The 21,713-nt window shown below is 41.4% G+C and overlaps 1 protein-coding gene across 1 annotated transcript in view; it reads left to right on the top strand.

Moving 5' to 3' along the window:
* The first annotated feature begins 1,873 nt into the window (after positions 1-1,873).
* NSUN7 (NOP2/Sun RNA methyltransferase family member 7) overlaps positions 1,874-21,713 on the top strand; it is a 61,677-nt gene continuing 41,837 nt past the window's right edge. The window contains exons 1-3 of the mRNA XM_060091527.1: positions 1,874-2,186; positions 18,395-18,453; positions 19,150-19,280. Coding sequence (XP_059947510.1) covers positions 1,874-2,186; positions 18,395-18,453; positions 19,150-19,280 — 503 coding nt within the window. The remainder of the gene's footprint in view (positions 2,187-18,394; positions 18,454-19,149; positions 19,281-21,713) is intronic.

The raw sequence follows: 21,713 nt of genomic DNA, 5'->3' as shown, positions 1-21,713 counted from the left end.
TTAAAATGCACATAAACTCAGTAGAAGATTTAAATCTCATTCATTTTGTTTTTATTCTAGAAATTAAGAGAGTATTTTCCACTACCTTTAAAAACGAGCACAGGGTTTCCCTGGTGGCGTAGTGGTTGAGAGTCCGCCTGCCGGTGCAGGGGACACGGGTTCGTGCCCCGGTTCGGGAGGATCCCACACGCCGCGGAGCGGCTGGGCCCGTGAGCCATGGCCGCTGAGCCTGCGCGTCCGGAGCCTGTGCTCCGCAACGGGAGAAGCCACAACAGTGAGAGGCCCGCGTACTGCCAAAAAAAAAAAAAAAAAAAAAAAGAGCACAGCTCACTTTCTTTGATGCATTAGGATGCAGACTTCGCTCCAGGGCTCTCAAAAATTAAAATAGCCATATTAAAACCCTTTGGGGTGGTTTATATATAATCCCAGTTCCATTCCATAATTTGAAGGGTGGGGTGAATTTGATTTTTTGTAGGCCCATTTCAGCAGCATCTTTCTTTGCAGGCAACCCTGGAAAGGAAGGATGCGGTCTTAAATTGGCAAAGGCCTTTACACAACTTGCTCTGGAAGGGTCCGTCTAATGTGATATCCATTGTTCTAAAAAGCGTGGAAATAAAGCCGACTAGTCCCTTTTTTTCCTTTTCTTCCGTAGTTCTAGACTCATCTTTTTTTTTTTTTTTTTGCGGTACGCGGGCCTCTCCCGTTGCGGAGCACAGGCTCCGGACGCGCAGGCTCAGCGGCCATGGCTCACGGGCCCAGCCGCTCCGCGGCATGTGGGACCTTTCCGGACCGGGGCACGAACCCGTGTGCCCTGCATCGGCAGGCGGACTCTCAACCACTGCGCAACCAGGGAAGCCCCACTCATCTGTTTTAACATTTCCTGCGCCCCCGCTAAATCCACTAAACTGAGTGTTGTCAGCGATACAAAATTCTCGCTTTCAAGGAGACCACAGGGGACGTGTTGGGGAAAAGGGGCCACCTGTGAATCTGGGGAAGTCGAGAGAAGTCGCAGGGAGAATGTAGGCTCTGGCCAAATCCCGCGGGAACTGCCCTACCCAACCCCCCCGCCCCCCCGGCGGCTTTCCCTCACCGACCTTGGTTGCCAAGGAGACCCGAGTCCCGGGCCGGCGGACTGCTACAGGCAGGGGAGGCCTACCTTTCCGCGGCCTGAGTCGACTGGTTCACCAGACTCGCGCTTCACCGTGCTCCGCAGCCCCGTCCGTCAAGGGCGACAGCGTACGGGCGGGCGAAGCCCTGAGGCGAGTCCTCCCTCCGGGAACCGGAGCGGAGCGAGAGCCGGGGTCGCGACCCCCCTGCCCCGACCCGGGCGGGTGGGAGAGGCTCATTTGAACCAAACTGCCGGCGCGGGTCGCCGCCGCAACCCCGCAGTCCCGGGGCTCCTGAGGTCGCTGTTTCAGGCACCAGCCACAGGTGCCCGAAGTGCGGCGGCTGCGGCGTCTCTGTCCCCAAAGCCCCGGGGAACCTCCGCCCTCTGGGGTGAGGGAGGACTCGCGGGAGCCAGTGAAAGGAGCGCCCGAGGGGCCGCAGACGCTCCCAAACGGGCCTCGGTAAAAGTCCCGTTGCTTCGGAGGCGATTGGGAGCCGTCTCCACCTGTCTCCCTTTGTGAGTGTGTGGAGGTTTCGTTGGGACTTGCCCGGCTCGAAGTATGAGATGCTCGGGTCGGCCAGTAAATGCCACCTCTTGGTCTTTAGGGCCACACGAGGTGGGCCACCAAGTGTGGTCCTGCAGAAATAGTGATTTACCGAGATAATCTTTTCTTTTCAGAGACGATGCTTAAGGTACAAGGAAAACCATTTCCTGGGACATCTGAATTGTAATTCAAGCTTGAGTTACGACAGTGAAGGGGCAAACATGCTTAACTCCGCCAGTGAAGTGGAGTTTTCGGAAGAAAAAACTACCGAGGAGATCTCCCAACTCTCTTCCCTGGCACTGTCAGGGGACACAGCATACAGCGAAAAAACCTCAACTGGTTTGCCCGAAAAAACTGGCTATCTGGACTCCGTTTACATTATGGCAGCGAACATTTTTCAGGGCATTCGATTCGAAAAGTCACCAGAGAAAGTCTTAATAAAGTATGGGAATGAGCCCCTGCCGTCCTCCACCGAGTCTGAGGATGAATCCTTTCAGCGTTTGTCCTGTGAGCTGGCTTTCAGTGCCCTGAAGTGTGAGTAGTACCAGTTTTGACAGCACTAACGGAAAATAATGAGAGCGTTTGTGGAGTGCAGTCCCCCTTCCTGCCTCCTCATGCACACACCAGGTTTTGTTTTTAGGCTTATGAATATCTTTGGTCAGTTGCAAATGTCCAGGCATTAGGAGAGTTTCCCTGTACAACAAGCTATTTCAGGCCAGAAACGTTTTTTTCTCTGCAGATTTCCCTGTGCCTAGAACCGTGCCTTGTCCTTAGATGAGTCAAAATTAAATCAAGTTAAGATGATCCGATTCACTGCCATTCGCTTTAATTTTGGAAGCTTGTAAATTTATTTTTTCAAATTTTTGTAAAAGTCCCCTAACTTGCCACCAGGATTTGAGGTGTCATATTGCAGATTACCTCAATGGTGGGTAATGATCAACTTCTGAGTATGGAGTTGACTCCAGTACAGAATCAAATATATATTTTTTTAATTTATTTTATTTATTTTTTGGCTGCGTTGGGTCTTTGTTGCTGTGCGCGGGCTTTCTCTAGTTGCAGAGAGTGGGGGCTTCTTTTCGTTGCGGTGCACGGGCTTCTCATTGTGGTGGCTTCTCGTTGCGGAGCATGGGCTCTAGGCTCGCGGGCTCTAGAGCGCAGGCTCAGTAGCTGTGGCGCACAGTCTTAGTTGCTCCGCAGCATGTGGGATCTTCCCGGACCAGGGCTTGAACCCGCGTCCCCTGCATTGGCAGGAGGATTCTTCACCACTGCGCCACCAGGGAAGCCCAGAATCAAATATTTTTACTGTGAGAGCAGTCAAAGGGCCTGGAGACATGTTTCTGTACTAGCTATAAACTATAATACAATATAAACTATAAAGTTTATATTGGTTTGTGTACTGAGTATTCCAAAAGAAGTTCCAGAAATGTTTGGAGTATTAGCAGCCTGGCTGAAATGATGAGCTTCTTAAAGAGACACCCAGAAAGGGCATCACTCATTTGCATGTATTTCCTTAGTGTTAGTACTTACTGGGCCTTGTACATCCTTGCACAGAGGCAGTTAACAACTGTTCAGTGAATTAAAATATCCCAGTAATTACTCAGATACGAATGTATATTTTTAGTTGTCTGCAGACATGAGGTAGCTCAACTCTGAGGCCAGGAATTTGCCATCACAGAGAAAAATTTATAAGATGTTAAGAGGCAACTACTCTTTGGGTTTCATTTCTTTATTTTCTGCTTGTGATCTTTTTTTTTTTCTTTTAAAATCTGTCTTAGCCATTTTTCCCTCCTCCAGTTTAATCTTTCAGATTCTATTTCATCCCTTCCCTCCTCTTCCTTTTTAAAATGCAGATTTAAAGACCAACCAGAGTGTTGTACTTTAAATCATGAGTCAGGTGAACATTTGAACATTTTCTCCTTGCAACAATGAAATGCAGACTAGGCATTTATGTTGATTAGTTGATATTTTAATGGTAGTGCCAAAATTCTATTATAGGCCATTTTTTTCCCCCGATAAGAACATTGAATCTTACCTTTAGAAATCAATTATAAAAGCCTGAAATTATTCTTTGTAAGATTAATGCATTGACTAGATGGTCATGCTATAGTGATGTGTATGGTAGATTATCTTTTTCTTTCTCTTGATCTATATTTCTGTTTTATGAAAGGGTTTTGTGACTGACATTTTTTAATAACCCAGAAATTCCCGTTTAGATAAATTATTATCATAGACCTTTATAAACCTACTTTTCCTTGAAATGTTCATTTTTATAAGTTCAAATTCTAAGATGAGATGGCTTTGGTTGTTTACTTGGTACAACTATTATTTTCTTCTTAATGATAATATCTTGCTTTAAATTATCATCTGAATAATTTCTGAATGTACAAATGGAATAAAACTAGAATTCCTAAGTTCAGTGGGCTTCCAAGATAATTAAGAACCTGATATTTTGCTTTAAAATATTGGAGACTCTTTTAAAAAAAATTTTTTTAAATTAGTTTCTGCTTTATAACAAAGTGAATCAGTCATACATTTACATCTGTTCCCACATCCCTTCCCTCTTGCGTCTCCCTTCCTCCCACCCTCCCTATCCCACCCCTCCAGGCGGTCACAAAGCACCGAGCTGATCTCCCTGTGCTATGCGGCTGCTTCCCACTATCTATCTACCTTACCTTTGGTAGTGTATATATGTCCATGCCTCTCTTTCGCTTTGTCACAGCTTACCCTGCCCCTCCCCATATCCTCAAGTCCATTCTCAAGTAGGTCTGTGTCTTTATTCCTGTTTTACCCCTAGGTTCTTCATGACATTTTTTTTTCTTAAATTCCATATATATGTGTTAGCATACGGTATTTATCTTTCTCTTTCTGACTTACTTCACTCTGTATGACAGACTCTAGGTCTATCCACCTCATTACAAATAGCTCAGTTTCGTTTCTTTTTATGGCTGAATAATTAAAATATTGGAGACTCTTATGCATTTCACTTTTGTCTTTTGTATTATCAGTGTTCTATCAATACTTTCACATGTAATATTTTGTAAACTCACATCTGGCTTATACAGTATAGGTTCAGGGAATCATGGTTCAGGAACGAAAACTGAGGATTTCTTCTCTAAGGTTTTATAGGAGCAGTAAAGCTGAAAAGGTTAATGTACAAACTAAAGAGAGCTTGGGTAATGGTCTCTTTTGTTTGTGAATTTGTGAACAGGTAATTGGATCATATTACCATATCTTTTTAAGGAAGTATAAAGAAAAAAATCTAATTATACAAATGTTAAGTGTATTTTTTTGGTTGTGTTTTATGTTTTCCAGTTTTATTATTTGCCCTTTTGTTGATGTCCTTTGTGTATAAGGTCTTTCAAAGCAGAGAGTGTATTTTTCTGATTAATCTTTTAAAGGTTTAAGGGGCTCAGCATCATGTTTGTTGAAATGACCACCACTAGTCTCACTCTGCTAAATAACTGCAAGGTCAATTTTCTGCTAAAGAAGGTAATAAAGAGTAACCTATTCCTATTAAGTTCGACTTATGTCAAAGAAGTAGAGTACTAGCAGCTAATTTATTTTTTAAAAGTATCTCTGGATGTTTCAAGGACTATTAAATATTAAAACAGAAGAAAAACTGGCGAAACGATTTCTTAAAAAATAAATTAATGAACAACCCATTAAGAAAAAAAATTGAGGAAAGAGATGTTCCTGAAATTGTTGATCTTATTCCTGGCTTAATTCTTTCTCCAACCTCTCTAGTTGTAAATAGTATTTGATGACCTCTCAGTCCAAAGAACTGGCTGTGGCATTAACTCGGTCATTTCAAAATCATGTAACCTGTCAGTGAAAAACCTAGCAGATACTTAATATATGGTCTGGTTATGGCTTTGGGAATAAGTATGTGTAGTCAGGGATCCCCAAGACCACCCTCAAGTTCAGTGATTCACTAGAAGGACTCACAGAACTCAGTAAAGCTGTTATACTCATGGTTACAGTTTACTACAATGAAAGGATAAAGATTAAGATCAGCACCAGAAAAATATACACAGGACGAAGTCCAGAAGAGACCAGGTACAGCTTTCTATTGTTCTTTCTCAAAGGAGTCTTACGGACAGTGCTTAATTCTTCCAGCAACAATGTATGACAACATCTATGAAGGTTGTCAAGTTTCCCTCCTCCCACAGATAGAGAAACCCCATGCACCTATATTTATAATTACAAGAGGGCCTTGGCATTCTTTTTTTTTAACTGAAGTATAGTTGAATTACAATATTCTGTTAGTTTCAGGTTATAGCTAAGTGATTCAGTTATTTTTTTTTCAGATTATATACCATTACAGCTTATTACAAGATATTGAATATAGTTTCCTGTGCTATACAGTAAATCTTTGTTGCTTATCTATTTTATGTATAGTAGTTTGTACCTGTTAATCCCATACTCCTAATTTGTCCCTCCTTTTCCCCCTTTTCCCTTTAGTAATCATAAGTTTGTTTTCTATGTCTGTGAGTCTGTTTCTGTTTTATATATAGATTCATTTGTATTGTTTTTAGATTTCACGTATAAGTGATATCAGATAGTATTTGTCTTTCTCTGACTTACTTCACTAATTATAATGTTCTATAGGTCCATCCATGTTGCTGCAAATGGCAATATTTCTTTCTTTTTTTATGGCTGAGTAACATCCCATTGTATATATATACACCACATCTTAAGTCAATCATCTGTTGATGGGCACTTGGGTTGTTTCCATGTCTTGGCTATTATAAATAGTGCTGCTATGAACATTGGAGTGCGTGTATCTTTTTGAATTAGAGTTTTCATCTTTTCTGGATATATACCCAGGAGTGGGATTGCTGGATGTTATGGATCTATTTTTTGTTTTTGTTTTGTTTTGTTTTGTTTTTGCGGTACGCGGGTCTCTCACTGCTGTGGCCTCTCCCGCTGCGGAGCACAGGCTCCGGACGCGCAGGCTCAGCGGCCATGGCTCACGGGCCCAGCCACTCCGCGGCATGTGGGATCCTCCCGGACCGGGGCACGAACCTGTGTCCCCTGCATTGGCAGGTGGACTCTCAACCACTGTGCCACCAGGGAAGCCTGGATCTATTTTTTGTTTTATTAAGGAACCTGCATGTGGTTTTCCATAGTGGCTACAACAATATACATTCTCACCAATAGTGTACAAGGTTCCCTTTTCTCCACATGCTCCCCAGCATTAATTATGTGTAGACTTTTTGATGATAGTCATTCTGACTGGTGTGAGGTGATACCTCGTTGTGGTTTTGATTTGCATTTCTGTAATAATCAGTGATGTTGAGCATCTTTTCATGTGCCTGTTGGCCATCCGTATGTCTTCTTTGGAGAAATGTCTATTTAGGTTTTCTGCCCACTTTATGATTGGATTGTTTGTTTTTTTGGTACTGAGTTGTATGAGCTGTTTGTATATTTTGAATATGAAGGCCTTGTTGGTAGCATTGTTTACAGATAATTTTCTCCCATTCCATAGGTTGTCTTTTTGTTTTGCGGATGGTTTCCTTTGCTGTTTCAAAGCTTTTAAATTTGATTAGGTTCCATTTATTTATTTTTGCCTTTCTTTTCTATTGCCTTGGGAGACTGACCTAAGAAAATAGTGCTACGATTTATGTCCAAGAATGTTTTGCCTATGTTCTCTTCTAGGAGTTTTATGGTGTCATGTCTTATATTTAGTAATATAAGCCATTTCAAACTTATTTTTATGAATGGTGTGAGGGAATGTTGTAATTTCATTGATACAGGTGGCTGTTCAGTTTTCCCAACACCACTTGCTGAAGAGGCTGTCTTTTCTCCATTGTATATTCTTGCCTCCTTTGTCATAGATTAGTTGACCATAGGTATGTGGATTTATTTCTGGGCTCTCTATACTGTTCCATTGATCTATATGTCTGTTTTTGTGCCAGTACCACAGTGTTTTGATTACTGTAGCTTTGTAGTATAGTCTAAAGTCTGGAAGGGTTATACCTCCAGCTTTGTTCTTTTGCCTTAGGATTGCTTTGGCAGTTCTGGGCCTTTTGTGGTTCCATATCCATTTTAGGATTATTTGTTCTAGTTCTTGAAAAATATCATGGGTGTTTTGATAGTGATTGCATTAAATCTGTAGAGTGCTTCACTTTAGCAATATTAGTTCTTCCAATCCAAGAGCGTGGACTACCTTTCCATTTTTTTGAATCATCTTCAATTTCCTTTATCAGTGTTTTATAATTTTCAGTGTATAGGTCTTTCACCTCCTTGGTTAAGTTCATTCCTAGGGTTTTGTTTCTTTTCTTTGATGCAATAAACGATATAACTTTTAAAATTTTCTCTTTCATTGTTAGTGTAAAGAAATGCAACAGATTTCTGTATATTAATTTTGTATCCTGCTACCTTGCTGAATTCATTTATTAGTTCTAATAGTTTTTGTGTGAAGACTTTAGGATTCTCTATATAGAGTATCATGTCATCTCCAAATAGTGTAAGTTTTACCTCTTCCCTTCCAATTTGGATACCTTTTATTCCTTTTTCTTATCTGATTGTTGGGGCTAGGACTTCCAGTACTATGTTGAGTAGAAGTGGTGAGGGTGGGCATCCTTGTCTTGTTCCAGAATTTAATGGGAAGGCATTCAGCTTTTCACTGTTGAGTATTATGTTGGCTGTGGGTTTGTCATAAATGGCTTTTATTATGTTGAGATATGTTCCCTCTATACCCACTTTGGTGAGAGTTTTTATTAGGAATAATGTCAAATTTTATGAGATGCTTTCCTGCATCTTTTGAGATGATCTTGTGGTTTTGTCTTTCCTTTTGTTAATGTGGTGTATCACACTGATTGATTTGCATATGTTGAACCATCCTTACGACCCTGGAATTAATCCCGCTTGGTCATGATGTATGATCCTTTTTATGTATTGTGGGATTCAGTTTGCTAATTTTTTTTTGAAGATTTCTGCATCTATATTCATTAAAGATATTAGCCTAGGGCTTCCCTGGTGGTGCAGTGGTTGAGAGTCCGCCTGCCGATGCAGGAGACACGGGATCATGCCCTGGTCTGGGAAGATCCCACATGCTGTGGAGCGGCGGGGCCCGTGAGCCATGGCTGCTGAGCCTGCGCGTCCGGAGCCTGTGCTCCGCAATGCGAGAGGCCACAACAGTGAGAGGCCCGCATACCGCAAAAAAAAAAAAAAAAAAAAAAGATATTAGCCTATAATTTCCTTTTTTTGGTAGTGTCTTTGTATGGTTTTGGTATCAGAGTGATGGTGGCTTCATAGAATGAATTTCACAGTGTTCCATTCTCTTCAATTTTTTGGAATATTTTGAGAAGGATCGGTATAATTTCTTCATTTTATGTTTGGTAGAATTCCCCAGTGAAGCCGTCCGCTCCTGGACTTTTGTTTGCAGGGAGTTTTTTTTTTTTTTTTTTTTTACATCTTTATTGGAGTATAATTGCTTAACAATGGTGTGTTAGTTTCTGCTTTATAACAAAACGAATCAGTTATACATATACATATGTTCCCATATCCCCTCCCTCTTGTGTCTCCCTCCCACCCTCCCTATCCCACTCCTCCAGGCGGTCACAAAGCACCGAGCTGATCTCCCTGTGCTATGCAGCTGCTTCCCACTAGCTATCTACCTTACGTTTGGTAGTGTATATATGTCCATGCCTCTCTTTCGCTATGTCACACTTACCCTTCCCCCTCCCCATATCCTCAAGTCCATTCTCTAGTAGGTCTGTGTCTTTATTCCTGTCTTACCCCTAGGTTCTTCATGACATTTTTTTCTTCTTAAATTCCATATATATGTGTTAGCATACGGTATTTGTCTTTCTCTTTCTGACTTACTTCACTCTGTATGACAGACTCTAGGTCTATTCACCTCATTACAAATAGCTCAATTTTGTTTCTTTTTATGGCTGAGTAATATTCCATTGTATATATGTGCCACATCTTCTTTATCCATTCATCCGATGATGGGCACTTAGGTTGTTTCCATCTCTGGGCTATTGTGAATAGAGCTGCAATGAACATTTTGGTACATGACTCTTTTTGAATTATGGTTTTCTCAGGGTATATGCCCAGTAGTGGGATTGCTGGGTCATATGGTTGTTCTATTTGTAGTTTTTTAAGGAACCTCCATACTGTTCTCCATAGTGGCTGTACCAATTCACATTCCCACAAGCAGTGCAAGAGTGTTCCCTTTTTTCCACACCCTCTCCAGCATTTATTGTTTCTAGATTTTTTGATGATGGCCATTCTGACTGGTGTGAGATGATGTCTCATTGTAGTTTTGATTTGCATTTCTCTAATGATTAAAGATGTTGAGCATTCTTTCATGTGTTTGTTGGCAGTCTGTATATCTTATGTGGAGAAGTGTCTATTTAGGTCTTCTGCCCATTTTTGGATTGGGTTGTTTGTTTTTTTGTTATTGAGCTGCATGAGCTGCTTATAAATTTTGGAGATTAATCCTTTGTCAGTTGCTTCATTTGCAAATATTTTCTCCCATTCTGAGGGTTGTCTTTTGGTCTTGTTTATGGTTTCCTTTGCTGTGCAAAAGCTTTGAAGTTTCATTAGGTCCCATGTGTTTATTTTTGTCTTTATTTCCATTCCTCTAGGAGGTGGGTCAAAAAGGATCTTGCTGTGATTTATGTCATAGAGTGTTCTGCCTATGTTTTCCTCTAAGAGTTTGATAGTTTCTGGCCTTATATTTAGGTCTTTAATCCATTTTGAGCTTATTTTTGTGTATGGTGTTAGGGAGTGATCTAATCTCATACTTTTACATGTTCCTATCCAGTTTTCCCAGCACCACTTATTGAAGAGACTGTCCTTTCTCCACTGTACATTCCTGCCTCCTTTATCAAAGATAAGGTGACCATATGTCTGTGGGTTTATCTCTGGGCTTTCTATCCTGTTCCATTGATCTGTCTTTCTGTTTTTGTGCCAGTACCATACTGTCTTGATTACTGTAGCTTTGTAGTATAGTCTGAAGTCAGGGAGCCTGATTCCTCCAGCTCCATTTTTCGCTCTCAAGATTGCTTTGGCTATTCGGGATCTTTTGTGTTTCCATACAAATTGTGAAATTTTTTGTTCTAGTTCTGTGAAAAATGCCAGTGGTAGTTTGATAGGGATTGCATTGAATCTGTAGATTGCTTTGGGTAGTAGAGTCATTTTCACAATGTTGATTCTTCCAATCCAAGAACATGGTATATCTCTCCATCTATTTGTATCATCTTTAATTTCTCTCATCAGTGTCTTATAATTTTCTGCATACAGGTCTTTTGTCTCCTTAGGTAGGTTTATTCCTAGATATTTTATTCTTTTTGTTGCAATGGTAAATGGGAGTGTTTTCTTGATTTCACTTTCAGATTTTTCATCATTAGTATATAGGAATGCCAGAGATTTCTGTGCATTAATTTTGTATCCTGCTACTTTACCAAATTCATTGATTAACTCTAGTAGTTTTCTGGTAGCATCTTTAGGATTCTCTATGTATAGTATCATGTCATCTGCAAACAGTGACAGCTTTACTTCTTTTCCGATTTGGATTCCTTTTATTTCCTTTTATTCTCTGATTGCTGAGGCTAAAACTTCCAAAACTATGTTGAATAAGAGTGGTGAGAGTGGGCAACCTTGTCTTGTTCCTGATCTTAGTGGAAATGGTTTCAGTTTTTCATCTTTATTGAAATCATTACACATTCTATTTCACGTCTGGTGATTGTTCTGTTCAAATTATCTGTTTCTTCTGGACTCAGTTCTTGCAAGTCTTATGTTTTTAGAAACTGTCCATTTCTTCTAGGTTGTCCAATTTGTTGGCATATAACTGTTCATAGTATTATGATTTTTTTGTATTTCTGTATCAGCTGTTACTTCTCCTCTTTCATTTCTTATTTTGTTTATTTGGGTTTTCTCTCTTTTCTTCTTGTTGAACCTGGCTAGAGGTTTGTTGAATTTATCTCTCTCCAAAAAACAGCTCTTAGTTTTATTGATCTTTTCTGTTGTTTTCTATTTTACTTTATTTTATTTATTTATTTATTTATTTAATTTATTTTTGGCTGTGTTGGGTCTTTGTTGTTGCATGTGGGCTTTCTGTAGTTGCAGCGAGCAGGGGCTACTCTTTGTTGTGGTGCACGGGCTTCTCATCACGGTGGCTTCTCTTGTTGCGGAGCAAGGGCTCTAGGAGCACGGGCTTCAGTAGTTGCACATGCGGGCTCAGTACTTGCGGCATGCGGGCCCTAGAGCACATGGGTTTCAGTAGTTGCAGTGTGTGGACTCAGTAGTTGTGGCATGCAGGCTCTAGGGCACACAGGCTTCAGTAGTTGTGGTGCATGGGCTTAGTTGCTCTGCGGCATGTGGGATCTTCCTGGACCAGGGACCAAACCCATGTCCCCTGCACTGGCAGGCAGATTCTTAACCACTGTGCCACCAGGGAAGTCCCTCTGTTGTTTTCTTTTTTAAATTTATTTATTATTATTATTTTTTGCAGTATGCGGGCGTCTCACTGTTGTGGCCTCTCGCGTTGCGGAGCACAGGCTCCGGAAGCACAGGCTCAGCGGCCATGGCTGACGGGCCCAGCCGCTCCGCGGCATGTGGGATCTTCCCGGACCGGGGCACGAACCCGTGTCCCCTGCATCAGCAGGCGGACTCTCAACCACTGAGCCACCAGGGAAGCTACTGTATATTTTAAATTTGTGGTTACCATGGAGTTCAAGTATGTTAACTCACAGCTGTGTCTACTGGCTTTAAACTGATAGTCATTCAACTTCAAACACATTCTAAACGATCTATATTTTTATACTCCCCTCACCTACATTTTGTGATTTTGCTGTCCTATTTTACATCTTCATCCATATCTTTTTACTGTTAGTTGTAGTTATAATTGCTTTTACAATTTTTTGATTGTTTTTTAATCTGTGTACTGACTTAAGTGATCTTCCATCTTTTTATATATTTGCCTTTCCTATTGTGATTTTCCCTTTCCTATAGTTTCTTGCTTCTTTTCTATTTAGAGAATATCCTTCAATATTTCTTTTAGGGTAGGGTAGGTTTAATACTGCTGAGTTCTTTTAGTTTTTGCTTGTCTAAGAAATTTTCTCTTCTTCTGTTCTAAATGATAATCTTGCTGGGTAGAGTATCCTAGGTTGCAGGTTTTCCTTTTCAGGACTTTGAATATGTAATGCCACTCCTTTCTGGACTGCGAAGTTTTCTGCAGAGAAATCTGCTGATACCCATATGGGGGTTCCCTTGTAACTGACTCTTTGTTTTTCTCTTGCTGCCTTTAGAATCCTTTCTTTATTTTTAAATTTGTCATTTTAGGGAATTCCCTGGTGGTCCAGTGGTTAGGACTTGGCACTTTCACTGCTGTGGCCCGGGTTTGATCCCTGGTTGGGGAACTGAGATCCTGCAGGCAGTGTGGTGTGGCCAAATAAAATAAATTTGTCATTTTAATTATGATATGTCTTGGTGTGGGTCTCTTTGGGTTCATCTTGTTTGGGACTTTCTGTGCTTCCTGTACCTGATATCTGTTTTCTTGTTTAGGTTTGGGAAGTTTTCAGCCATAATTTCTTCAATTACACTTTCAATTCTCTTTCTCTTTCTCTTCTGGAACACCTATTATGCATCCATTGGCACATTTTGTATTATCTCATAAATCTTGTATGTTGCTATCATTTTTTTTTCATTGTCTTTCTGTCTGCTCTTCTGATTTAGTGATTTCCATTATGCTATCTTCCAGGTCACTTATTCATTCTTCTATGGCATTTAGTCTGCTCTTCATTGCTTCTAGATTTTTTTTTTTTTTTTTTTTTTTTTTTTGCGGTACGTGGGCCTCTCACCGCCGTGGCCTCTCCCGTCGTGGAGCACAGGCTCCGGACGCGCAGGCCCAGTGGCCACGGCCCATGGGCCCAACCGGTCCGTGGCATGTGGGATCCTCCCAGACTGGGGCACGAACCCGTGTCCCCTGCATCGGCAGGCGGACTCCCAACCACTGTGCCACCAGGGAAGCCCTCTAGATTGGTTTTTAATCTCAGCAATTGAATTGTCTATTTTTGATCGGTTCATCTTTTTTTTTTTTTTTTTTTTTTTTTTTTTTTTTTTGCGGTATGCGGGCCTCTCACTGCTGTGGCCTCCCCCGTTGCGGAGCACAGGCTCCGGACGCGCAGGCTCCGGACGCGCAGGCTCAGCGGCCATGGCTCACGGGCCCAGCCGCTCCGCGGCATATGGGATCCTCCCAGACCGGGGCACGAACCCGTATCCCCTGCATCGGCAGGCGGACTCCCAACCACTTGCGCCACCAGGGAGGCCCCGGTTCATCTTTATAGCTTCTAGTTCCTCATTACAGTGATGTGCATTTCTATCGATACTCTTTCTTAATTCAGTTAGAATTTTTATTATCTCCTTTTTGAACTCAGGGTCTGGTAAACTAGTGAGCTCTGTGTTTTTTTTTTTTAGAAGATGTTTATTAATTAATTTATTTATTTTTGCTGTGTCGGGTCTTCGTTTCTGTGCGAGGGCTTTCTCTAGTTGTGGCAAGCGGGGTCCACTCTTCATCACGGTGCGCGGGCCTCTCACTATCGCGGCCTCTCTTGTTGCAGAGCACAGGCTCCAGACGCGCAGGCTCAGTAGTTGTGGCTCATGGGCCTAGTTGCTCCGCAGCATGTGGGATCCTCCCAGACCAGGGCTCGAACCCGTGTCCCCTGCATTAGCAGGCAGATTCTCAACCACTGTGCCACCAGGGAAGCCCGTGAGCTCTGTTTTATTATCTGTTCTTTCAGGAGATTTCTCTTGTTCTTTTAATTGGGAGTAGTTCCTCTGCCTTTTTGTTTACTTAACTTTCTCCGTCTCTATGAATTTAGGAGGAACAGTTATCTACGGTGGTCTTGAAGGGTGTTTTTATGTGGGAGTGTTCATATGTAGATTGTGTGTGTCCAGTGTTTTTGGCGCAGTGGCTGGTTTTGGTATGGACTTCGTTCATGTCTTTCCTCAGGGTGTGCTGGCCATTATCCCCTTGATGGGAGTGTGGCTGGTATTCTGGTGTCCAGAGCCTGTACTGGATGTGAGGCAGGGCTTTCTCTCTGCTCCGTGGCTGTCACTTCCCTGTCAGGGGCAGGGTCTGCTCCCCAGTTGTTGGGGTAGAAGGCTTGAGGGTTGGGTTCAGTCGGACTCCATTGCCCTTGAGTATGTGCTGTGTCCCAAAGGAGGTGACATATTTTTTTAAAAATTTTTTATTAGTTTCAGGAGGTGATTTCTGAAGCAAGTGACGCCCATGTGGTCACAGAGCACTTATATGCTGCCTGTGTAGGCATCCATAGTTCCACTCCGAAGCAGCCCAGGGTTGTGTTCCTTTCTCTGTTGTGTTTGTCTCAGATCTAGTTAAAGGCTATGGTGTGGAGTAGGCTGGGGCTGAGGGTCGGGGTGTTGTGGCTGCAGGAATTGAGGTGGCTGCACTGCTGCCTGAGGTCTGGGCTGCCTCTGTGGCAGACTCGCAGGACCTGTCTGCCCCATATCTAGCGCTAAGCTGCGGTGTGGTGTGGGCACACTGGGGTATTCTTGCTAGGAGACTAACCACTGCTACTCCTGAGCTTGCTGACAGTGATTGTCACCATTCCACCCACACCACGCTCCAGGACCTCCCAGCTGTCTCTGCAGTAGCTAGATTGAGTTCTCTCCTAGGGCCTATATGCCCAAGATTCAACACTTAGCCACTGCAGGCTCCTGTGGCGCTACCTCACATGCATGCTGACAGTGGCCTCTGCGGCTCCACCCAGAGCACAACCCAGGTGCCCCGGTCTGTCTCTATGCAGCTCTACTGAGTCTCTGCCCAGATTTCATGCCAGGCTGTGGTGTGGAGTGAATGGGGTCAGGGTGTTTGCCCCTTTGGATTGGGAAGTGGGGCAAGGTGGCAGTTGCCAGTGCAAGGCTCTCTTTGCCCTGGTTCTCAGCAAGCCAGCATGTGGTCACTCCTCACGTGTAGAGCCTAGGCTTCTCCAGCCCTCTGTCTGTCCCAGTGGACTTCTCAGCAGACAAGGGGGCCTGTCTCCTCTGTGCAGGACCCCAGGACTGGGATGCCCAGATTGTGGTTTGACCTGCTTACTCCCCAGGGCTAGGGTCCACCTATGTGGACCTTCTCTTCCTTACAGAGGTCCCTTCCAGGGGCTCAGTTCCCAACATGATGCTTTTTTTTTTTTTTTTTTCCCTATCTCTGCCTGGTTACGTGGAGCTGTTTCTTGCTGCCTTGGTTCTTCTGCCAGTTTCCAGTTAGTTTTCCCTGAAACTTGTTCCACATGTAGAAGTAATTTTGAACTGTTTATGGGGAGAGGTGAGCTCCACATCTTCCTACTCCACCTCCTTGATAAATAAATAAATACTTTATTCCTGAATTAGAACTTCCCATCTAATCCAGACACAGCTGAAGAATTGCAGATCCCTCCACCCAACTCATGCAAGGCACTTGGCAAAGAGCAGTCTGGAATACATGCCCACCTCCTGCAGAAACACTGGCAGACAAAGACTGGAAGGGGGAGGGAGTGATATATTCTTCCAAATTCACTAATTAAATAAACTCAATTTTCTTTTCACATGGAGTGAAGGGAGAGAGTCCAAGGGTGTTTCTCTAGGGAAGGCCTTCTGCATTGGAAACATGAGGAATGAGGATTAAGAGTTCCCTTCAACAGACTAAAGAGAAGAGGCTTTAATTAGTGGGGCACTAGGGATAATTGGAGCTATTGTGCTGAATTAGGATAGGTAAGGTTTGCTATCTTCAAATAAGTCCTGATAACCCACATCAGTCATTAGCAGTGTGTTGTTTTTTGGGGTTTTTTTGCAGTACGCGGCTTCTCACTGTTGTGGCCTCTCCGGTTGCGGAGCACAGGCTCCAGACGTGCAGGCTCGGCGGCCATGGCTCACGGGCCCAGCCGCTCCGCGGCATGTGGGATCTTCCCGGACCGGGGCCTGAACCCGCGTCCCCTGCATCGGCAGGCAGACTCTCAACCACTGCGCCACCAGGGAAGCCCAGCAGTGTGTTTTATTTAGCCAGTATCGTTTGTTGTAAGAGTGCGTAGAGGATAGGCAGCATAATGTGGTGAGGAGCGTGCACTCGGGTGCCAGACTGCCTGGGTTTGAGTCCCTGATCTGATTCTTGCTGTGTGACTATGAAAATATTACTTAACCAGTCAGTGCCTCATTTCCTACTTCTATAAAATGGGATAATGATGGTACCTAATTCATAAGGTTGTTGTGAGGGTTAAATGAATTAATACATGGAAAGCATTTAGAACAGTGTCTAGCACATAGAAAGCACTCTCTAGAGTATACAGAATTAATGTTGATATTGCTATCTGAGAATGTTCTGTAAACTAGAGATATATAAAGGCAATGCATTCTGCACAATATTAGAGACAGCCCAGAGATTGTCAGTTTTGACAAGAGCCCTAGGAAAAAAATGCAGTGTTGGCAAAATCATGTTCTGTCTTCTTTTCCTTCATTCTACTGCTCCTATTTTTAGGAGTCCAGCAACTCCATTGCTCAAAGTTCTATAGCCTATGCAGGTCTGCTATCTTAGAAGTCCTTCATTCTTATGACAAGTATATTTTCTGTGACAAAAATTGGGACTCATGCTGAGAAACTCTGAAGTAGGTAGGAATTGGTTTGCAGGTACTAAGGGTGTGAAACTGTAAACTTCATTTTCCTTGTAAGTGAAATGGGGATATTGCCTTGTACAATACAGCCACAATTGGGGGCTAAAATACAGTAATGATACCTGAAAGATTTCCTATGAAAACTGGAGTCTGTGCTCCCAAGTTTGTCAATTCTTTTTAGTTTTCCCATCCCCCAGATAAAAACTGAAATTCAGTGTGTATTGTGTATATAGGAGGTGTTCCATAAATGTTGAATGAATTGAAGCTGTCTTAGCTTCCTGTTAACTGATTAAAGTATTTGTTATATGATATATATATAGTTAAGTAGTTATAACAAAAGAACACTTATGTGCCCTGTGGAGGTTTTAAAATGTGTTCATGTGTTTTCATTTAGTACCTCTGCAATTATCCCTCTGCCTGGAATGCTCTCTTCTTCTGGATCTTTACATGGCTAACTCCTTGTCATTTGGGACTTAGATTAAATGTCATCTTATCAATGTCGTCACTAGTGAGTTCTACCAAATATTTAAGTAAGAAATAACACCAATTTAACCCAAACTCTTCCAGAGTTTAAATCCTGATACCAACATTGGCAAAGATATTATGAAAAGAAAATTATAGACCAATATCCTTCATGAACATAAACATAGAACAAAAATCTATGTTTATTAAAACATTTGTTATATGATATATATATATATATATATAGTTAAGTAGTTATAACAAAAGGAGCACCCATGTGCCCTGTATAATAAAATAATTAGCAAATTGAATCCAACAATATCCAACATAAAGAGGATAAGACATTATAAATTACATCCTCTTTAATGTTTTTCAAGGGATATAAATTAAAGGTTGGAATTCCTTTATTACTACTTCAGCTATTCAGATAATGTTCCTTTGACTGTGATTCCATGTGGAGCCTGAGTCACAGGGGTCCAGGATTCATAAAGATGACAAATATTTCATCATGTCATTGTAATTTGAGTCTTTATCAAGAATTAGTTATGTTTTAGATATGAAAGTAAAAGTATTTTATAGCATTGTCCAAAGTGTATTTTGATTCCAAAATTTTCATTTTCAGCTTTGGAATTTTCAGTAACAGACATTTTCCTTGTCTTGTAGTTCAAGATATTTTGGAAACTGTATTAATAGACAGCTGTATCTTCCCAAGCACCACAATAGTAAGTGTGTAACTTTTATATAATTACCTGTCTCGTGGTTGTTATTTAGAAAGTACCAAAAAGCCTTCACATTTAAATAACTAGTTTGTTTAATGCTGAGACTTCTTCAAAACACATCCTTAACTCTCATACTTCTAAGGCTTCTAATATAGATCCTACTCCTTTCATTTTGATGAATCTGCCAAAAATTGTCCTTTTTGAAAAGTTTATTTTTTATTGGATTTGTTTTCTAGTTTGCAGTCCTTTTCTTTTTTTCTTTTATGTATGTATGTATTTATTTATTTTTGGCTGCGTTGGGTCTTTGTTGCTGTGCGCGGGCACTCTAGTTGCAGCAAGCGGGGGCTACTCTTTGTTGCGGTGCGTGGGCTTCTCATTGCGGTGGCTTCTCTTGTTGTGGAGCACGGGCTCTAGGAGTGCGTGCTTTAGTAGTTGTGCATGGGCTTAGTTGCTCCGCGGCATGTGGGATCTTCCCGGACCAAGGCTTAACCTGTGTCCCCTGCATTGGCAGGCAGATTCTTAACCACTGTGCTACCAGGGAAGTCCCTTTGCAGTCCTCTTCTATCTCCCAATTCAACCAGACTATGTAAAAATAGTCATATTTTTATGACTGCTCTCTTATGAAAAACAATGGAATGGAAAATATTGCTATTAGATATTGTTTGTATGCTTTTCTTTATGTGTGTTTTCCCTTGGTAGCCAGATCATTTGAACAGTCTTATCATTGTGATGCTGTATGATTTCCAAGATAGAAAATTTCAAGCTCGTCTCCTTTCTGATAATGAAGAGTCTATAGCGGAAGTTCTAGAAGTAGAGAACCTTCTTAACAGGTAATTGTAAAGGTGAAAACAATGTTTTATATGAAATCATTATTGGTATTTTCACTGGTGAAATTGTATACAATATAATGTGTAGGTAAGTGTTAAAATTTTATAGAGAAGAAATATAAAAGTTCATAAGTTTCTTGAGTTCCTTTACAAACAAATCTTGAACAGGGTATATATTCTGCTTAAATTCAAGTTGTTTTTCAAAGCTTGCATTGTAAGATCCAACTTGTAAGTATTTGGAAAATGATGAAAAATTCCTGACAATTTTTAGCACGTACTTAAGTTACACTTCATTTGAAACAGCTATTATTTGTTTACCTGGCTTTGTTTATAGCTCTTTAAAAAAATCTAACATGTATCAAACAAGAAAATTCCAACAGTAGATAATAACCTATCACTTTTCCAAGATGAAAAAAAAAAATCTACAACTTCATGTTAGTAGTTAAGAACAAAACTAACATGTTTTAAATTTGTTTTCCTTTTATCCTAAATATCAGCAGAAACCTAGTATGGGGATAATAACAGCATCTACCTAAAAAGGTGGTTGGGAGAAGTAATTTAACTAATGTATATAAAATGCTGAGCTTAGAGTCAGACACTTAGTAGATAGTCAATCAGTGTTAAACGCTACTGTTGTTAGGGCTTTTGCTATTACATCGTTGAACCTTAATAGAAAGCACAATATAGCAACAACAGCAATGTTGTAGGAAGATTTTTACCAGGTGAATAATCTGAAAGAGTTGTCATATCTCATTTTATATTATTATGGGAAACTCAAGCAGTTTCACTTACAGTATTGAAGGTTGAGACCAGAGGACTCACGTAATGGAGTTATAGTAATAACTTACCTTTATTGAACACTTAATATGTATCAATCATTGTTATAAGAAGCTCTTTACATAACAACTCTTTGAGGTAGATATTGTTACCAACCTGTATTTTTACACATGGGAAAACTGAGGCACAGACATGTTAAAGGACCCTGCCTAATGCCATAGAGCTAGAAAGGGGAGTAGCCAGAATACACATTCAGGAATGCTGACTCTAGAGCCCAGGATTTAACCATTTATATGCTACCACTCCTTCCACTTAAGATAGTGAGTGGTGGCTAAAGTACTCTAGAAGATGAAAGATATGACATAGTCATATCTCATGTCAGTTGTAGCCATGAGAAATTTGGAGATGGAGAAAAGCAAAAGCAATCAGATGTATGTACCCTCTGTGTAAGATAAGTAAGGATCTTGCCCCTGATTACTGCATAGGTTTCTGGGCAACTACTTCACCCCCCATACCAGTACCGGGCAACCTGCCTCTGAGGACGGGCACCCACGATGGGTGCAGATACATCAGAGAAAAGTTGGTGGGGCAGTATGCTCTGGGACAGGCTCTGAGTTTCAGCTTTCCTGAGCTGCTGTCAGTTTCTCTTTGACTTAGTCAGGACTCAGGAGATGCTCATGGAAGTCTCAACTTAGTCTCAGTGAGCATAATGAGAGCCGAGGTTAGGAAAGCCACAGGGCTCCAACCAAGTAAGAAAGACCAGACTGTGGTTTCATGAGCAGCAGATTTTTAGCTGAGAATGTTAGCAAGCCAGGCCGGAAATAGGACAAGCAAAGGTCATGGCTCAGGAGGCCAGAGGAACCAGAAGATATTACTGTCTAAGGTTCCTGATTCTCCAGATTTTTCCCTTTTCCCATAATACATACCATGCTACCTCCTGCCTTGACACACATCTGGTTCCATTCTTGTCAGTGCGAGAAACTGTCAGTGCAGTTTTTCCCCCTACCCAAACCAATAGAGCTTCATATAATGCAGACCTTATTCCCATATTAATAAGTTATTTCATACCCAATTCATGCTATACTCAATTCATAATGTGCTATAGGAGAAATGCGTGTATTTAGTGATTGAATTGCAGAGAACAGTAGTGCAGTATACTTATATAAAGATAACACTGAAAAAAATCCATGTGTAATGATAAAAATCATGTTGAGAAAATACATGTATGAAGATAACACTGAAGGGTTTTAATCAAGAGTCTCAGCTTTCAAGTAATAGAAGCCATCTTCAGTTAGCCTGAGCAAAATGGAAAATGTTCTTATAAAGATATTGGAATGTCTCATGCAACTCAGAGACTCAGGAAGAGGATGAAAGCAGGAGCTGGAAAGATGTCAGGACCTTCTTTATCTCTGCTTCTTTGTCTCTTTATCTTTTAAACTCTGCTTCTCTCTTAATATCTGCTTCATTCTTTTTTCCTCTGCAGATCTGCCTTCTCTGCTTCTCTAGTCTACATGGAGAAAGCCCTACTATTGCACTCCAGGTCTTGAGCTTACTTGTTACAGTTGTATGTTAGTTTCTTCACTTAGACTAACTTATTGTCTCTAACCCCAATTCTAAATTATAATCCCTCCCCTGGGAATTTGATTGGCTCCATGTAGG

This window comes from Mesoplodon densirostris, chromosome 1 (assembly GCF_025265405.1).
Source record: "Mesoplodon densirostris isolate mMesDen1 chromosome 1, mMesDen1 primary haplotype, whole genome shotgun sequence".
Taxonomy (NCBI): domain Eukaryota; kingdom Metazoa; phylum Chordata; class Mammalia; order Artiodactyla; family Ziphiidae; genus Mesoplodon; species Mesoplodon densirostris.
Note: the sequence above shows the minus strand (reverse complement) of the source record. Positions and strands in the feature narration are given on the sequence as shown.